Raw genomic sequence first — 5468 nt, 5'->3', positions numbered from 1 at the left:
CCTATTTTTGTAATAATCAGTCATTTTTTTATTTGACAAATATTTATTGAGCACCTATCATGCACTCAGCACTGTTCTAGGCACTAAGAATATAGCTGTGAGCAAAGGAATCGCATATTTATCTTTATCTATTAACAGTGGTTAGAAATCTCCTGGGTAGAAACTCAGGTAATCTCCTTTTCCTCTCATTTTCCTAAACCAAACATGCATTACTTGTTCTAGAGAAACATAATAAAAGAGATAAAAGTCATGGTTCATTTCTTGAGAATAATAAACAATGACAAATGTTCCTTTGGAAGCAGCAGTGATTTTAAATAATCTGTATTTCATCAGTCATGATATGACAGACGTATCCTGATAAATAAAGGTCCAGGTATAGGCCAGACACATTATTTATTGTCAGTCTACAGCTTCTGCTTGTGATGCCTATGGGTAGATGCTGTGCAGTAACTTAAGATCTCTTGGGAGTCAAATATCCCTAGGTTAGGAATGGTTCCTGCAGACCAGGGCTTGACAAAATTGGCTGCAGACCAAATCTCATGTTGTAGATAAAGTTTTATTTTTTTATTTTTTATTTCTATATATATAGTTAAATTGGAAGTACAATCAGTTACAATGTGTTAATTTCTGGTGTACAGCACAGTGTCCCATTCATGAATATACATACATGTATTCGTTTTCATATTATTTTTCATTAAAGGTTATTACAAGATATTGAATATAGTTCTCTGTGCTATATAGAAGAAACTTGCTTTTTAAAATCTATTTTTATATATAGTGGCTAACATTTGCAAATCTCAAACTCCCAAATTTATCCCTTCCCACCCTTTCCCCAGTAACCATAAGAGTGTTTACTATGTCTGCGAGTCTGTTTCTGTTTTGTAGATGAGTTCATTAGTGTCTTTTTTTTTTCTGTTTTTAGAGCCCACATATGAGTGATATCATATGGTATTTTTCTTTCACTGTCTGACTTACTTCACTTAGAATGATGATCTCTAGGTCCATCCATGTTCCTGCAAATGGCATAAGTAAAGTTTTATTGGAACACACCCATGCCCATCATTTGCATATTGTCTATGGCCGTTTTTCACACTATAAGGGCAGTGTTGACTAGTTATGACAGACACCATTTGTTTGACCCACAAAACCTAAAACCTTTACTTTCTAGCCCTTTACTAGAAAGTTCTCAGGTCGTTCCCTAGACTAGCGCTGTCCTGTAGCACTTTATGCAGTGACAGAAAGGGCCTGTATCAGAGCTGTTCAGTACACTGCCACTAGCCACGTGGGTCTGTTGAGCCCTTGGAATGTGGCTCGTGTGACTGAGGAAATGACATTCTACTTCAATGGAATTAAATTTACATTTGAATTTAAGTAGCCACAAGTACCTACGGACTACTGAATTGAACACTGCCACTCTAGACCAAACAGTGAGGTTCATGGTTTACATGAGGGTTAACTCCTGGTGTTATATATCCTGTGGGTTTTGGAAGATGTATAATGTACGGATTCAAATCCTTTTTGTGGAGGTGAGGAGGGGAAGTAGCACAAGGTATGTAACCCAAACATTCGCCTTTAATTTCTATATAAAATTCACAAGGACCTGAAGGATCCTAAATTAGCTTTGAGGATGGGAGCCAGGAAGGGAGGTTGAGGATGATGGAGAAGGTGTTGAAAGGAGAGAGAAGAGGGTAAAGAAAAAGATGTATTTCCTTTACTATTTTGATGCTTCCTCTTTCCCTACTGGAAGCTGAAGGTGGGCAGGTAGGCAGATGTGAATGTGAGCTTCGTACACTCGGGCACCCTCCCTCCATCATGGGCATCCATGATCAGGAAGGATAGGATCCCAGTTTCCTGCTCATTTCAGATGATTCCGAGAGACAATTGGACCTGATAGAGAGCAGTGCTGGCTATGCAAACAGGCAGCCTAATTTTCCCCGGGAGACACACGTTCCCAGAGATGTTACCTGTTGTAGCTGCAGCTCACGGAGCTCTTGTTTCCAAACTGATTGCATGTGCAGTGCAACTGACCCTACAAAATGCTGAAAGGCTGTGAACTTTGTTCTTTGAACTTGGCCTCTTCCAATTAGTCTGTGTAGCCCAAGGTTAAGATTTGCTGTTTGCAAATCTTATAATGTGACTTCAGGATGATATCCCCATCTTAGGCAACATGCTTTGATATTTTGGTCTTTCAAAGAAAGCTATATTTATTTTATATGAAGTCTCAGATATTGGTGATGATCTTATACCCCAAACCTCCAACTCCCCCGCCCCACCCTGATGTCTAATCATTACTGCACAAACTGGAAGGGCATTTTAAGAATCTCAGTGTCTTTCAGGGAATGATCTTAAATTACATTTTATCACCACCACAGATCCTGGTGGTTTATTACTTGGTTTTTAATGCATTTTGCAGTTGAAATGAGGAATAGAGAAAATAAGAACAGCATAGGATATGGAAGATGTGGTCTGTAAAATGGGGAGAAGTTAACCTGCAGTAAACATCATGGAGTTTTTATGAGGCTTATATATCCTAAATTATGACATAATCAGGGCATCATCTAAAAATGTAAAGTAATTTCAGGGGTATCTTCTATTAAAGTTCTAGTTGAAAACTATTTCTTTTTTTTTTTTTACAATTCTTTTTTTTTTTTTTATCGCACTAAGGGATATATATGGAGGGTACAGAGTGACACTGAATAGATCACGAAGCACAACAGACATTAGTTCTCTCCCTCCCCAGCATCTCCTTCGTCTCCCTGGTTTTCCGACGTCCACAGAGTGAGATTGTCCCTAAGCAACTGCATGATCAAGGTGCTGTCTTTGTAAGACTCTTCATTCAGTGTATCCAATTCCGCAATTGCTTCATCAAATGCCGTTTTTGCCAGGCTGCAAGCCTTTTCAGGAGAGTTTAGAATCTCATAGTAAAAGACGGAGAAATTAAGTGCCAGGCCCAGTCGAATTGGGTGTGTAGGCTGCATTTCTTTCTTACTAATTTCAAAGGCTTCCTGATAAGCCTGCTGAGAGTTCGACACAGTGGTTTGTTTATTGTCTCCAGATACCACCTCAGAAAGATATCTAAAATAATCTCCTTTCATTTTCAAGTAGAACACCTTACTTTCTGGTTGTGTAGCACTGGGAATAAGGTATTTGTCCAACAGCTCCAGAACATCATTGCAGATGTCCTGCAGCTCAGCCTCGATCTTCTCCCGGTCCTCTTTGCCCATCTGCTGCTGCTTCTCGTTCCTCTCCGTCTTCTGCTCAGTGCTGGAGATGACACGCCAGGAAGAAGGGCGGGCGCCGACCACGTTCTTGCAGGCGACGGAGAGCAGGTTCCTCTCTTCGTTGGAGAGCTCGGGCCCCTGCTCCGTGACCGCCTTCATGGCCGCAGCCATGTCATCATAGCGCTCAGCCTGCTCGGCGAGTTTGGCTTTCTGTACCAGTTCACTTTTATCCATGGTCATTCCCGTGGGAGGACTGAAGGGGGCAAAGACGCTGTGAGCGGGGCTCCGAGCGCGGTGACCGCTTCCTTCCCAAGCCCACTCCTCTGGCAGCGGCGGCGGCGGCGGCTGCAGTGGCGGCGGCTCCACTTCCGCTCCCGAAAACTATTTCTAGGCCAGCACCACACCCATATAAAGTAGAGTGTGTGTAATTCAGCATGGTCACTAAATTTTTTTTTTAATTTTTAAAATATATATATATATATATATTTTATTGAAGTATAGTTGATCTACAATGTGTTAATTTCAGGGGGGTGCAGCAAAGTGCAAAGTGATTCAGTTTGTTTGTTTGTTTATATTCTTTTTCAGATTATTTCCATTATAGGTTATTACGAGCTATTGAAGACAGTTCCCTGTGCTATGGAGTCGGTCCTTGTTGTTTATCTGTTTTATATACAGTAGTGTGTATCTGCTATCCCGAACTCCTAATTTATCCCTCCTCCCTTCCTTTCCCCTTTGGTAATCATAAGTTTGTTTTCTAGGTCTATGAGTCTGTTACTGTTTTGTAAGTAAGTTCATTTGTATCTTTTTTTTAAGATTCCACACAGAAGTGATATCGTATGGTATTTATCTTTCTCTGTCTGACTTAACTTCACACTGAGTGAGTGCTAAGAACCCCTTAGGGAGACGCTGAGTCAAGCCGTCTCTGTCTGGCTTCCTCGTGCTTTCTGGGCCCCAGATCCTGAGTTCTCCGTAGCACTGGGAGTGTTTATGCAGCTTGGGAAGTGGAAAACTGAGCCTTCAAGCAGGACCAGATAACTGTGTATCTTACCTTCGGACCTCATGTCATTCGTCAGTGTGTTGTATGACCTTCAGTTGCTCACTCATTTCTGTTTCACAAGAGGAGAAGGAAGGAGTGAGGTCACTCCTGAAGGAGAAGGTAGGTCTTTTCCTTTCTGGTCATTACTTTTCTTCTGGAGGTGTAGGCACTGTTACTGTAGTGGTGGAGAGAAACATCTGTTTGGGATTCTGTCCAAACTTCACACAAGTGATATCTTGTATCTGATACCTTTTTAGATGGGAGGAATCTGAAAAGTGACTGTGAGATATAGCATCTGCTGATAGGAAGAGAAACAAATGGCATTCTTCCCACCTCCCTCCCCCCGGTGAAGGCTGGAAGCTGAGAGAGGGAGTTCCAAGTCCATAAAAGCCACCATGATGTGGTGGGAAGAGCTCTGGCCTGGGAGATGAGGCACCTGGGACAGCGAGCGTGTGACTGGCCGCTCAGGGTCTCCGGGTCTAGACCAGTCATAAAAGGAGAGGTGATCCTGCGTCCTGCGAGTCCTAACATCCTGGCTTCTAACTGGTTCTGTCTTTACCCTTCCCTGTATCCCATTGCAACACCTGGCGTACAGTTTTTGTTCTGCTCCAGAGAAGACGTTGAAGCTGTTGTGAATCTTCTGTAATGTGGGCCAAGGAGACTGCCCGTTGTCATTTGCCGTCCCTAAATTGAAAGATCCAGGCTGAAGATGCCTTTCATTTTGTTTTCCTCTAACAAATCCTAGGCTCATTGACCTTCAGAGGTCTCTGAAGACCAGCTAGTATAAGATCAGCTCTATTTCCAAGTCTTTCTTTCTACAGATGAGGCTCAGAGACTTTTTGTACCTCTCTCAAGGGGGACTTAAGAGATTAGTTGTTAGAATCAGGTCTCATGACTCTCAGATCATTTTTATAAGCTGTGCTTCCTCCCTGGTTGGCCCTCTTTAGATATTATGTCCCCCCAAATCTATGCTGTCTTTAGGTTTTATTGCCTTTGTGCCCTTAGAGTCAACCCCCAAGTCTTGGAATGTGAAGGCTGGGCACTTGAGGCATTAACACTGGGTACCCTAAATTACATATGCAGCATCTTCTCACTGTCCTCCGACCAGTTCAACCTGAGATGTCTAGCAAGAGCTTGTATGGAGTTTTGTTAAAACCTGTCATGGTAAAATGAATGAAGCACACCCCTCCAACTGTCCCTGCACCCCGACC

General features: G+C 42.3%; 1 protein-coding gene across 1 annotated transcript; it reads right to left on the bottom strand.

Moving 5' to 3' along the window:
• Positions 1-2622: 2622 nt before the first annotated feature.
• On the bottom strand, positions 2623-3594 carry LOC102529325 (14-3-3 protein beta/alpha-like). Its single transcript, XM_072965394.1, has one exon. The coding sequence runs from the start codon at positions 3459-3461 to the stop codon at positions 2721-2723; it is 741 nt and encodes a 246-aa protein (XP_072821495.1). The 5' UTR covers positions 3462-3594; the 3' UTR covers positions 2623-2720.
• Positions 3595-5468: the final 1874 nt, after the last annotated feature.

Source organism: Vicugna pacos, chromosome 7 (genome assembly GCF_048564905.1).
Source record: "Vicugna pacos chromosome 7, VicPac4, whole genome shotgun sequence".
Taxonomy (NCBI): Eukaryota; Metazoa; Chordata; class Mammalia; order Artiodactyla; family Camelidae; genus Vicugna; species Vicugna pacos.
This window is presented reverse-complemented; position numbering and strand designations above follow the sequence as displayed.

Coding starts and splice junctions, on each gene's coding strand:
- LOC102529325 (XM_072965394.1), bottom strand. CDS start 3,461: ATGACCATGGATAAAAGTGAACTGGTACAGAAAGCCAAACTCGCCGAG.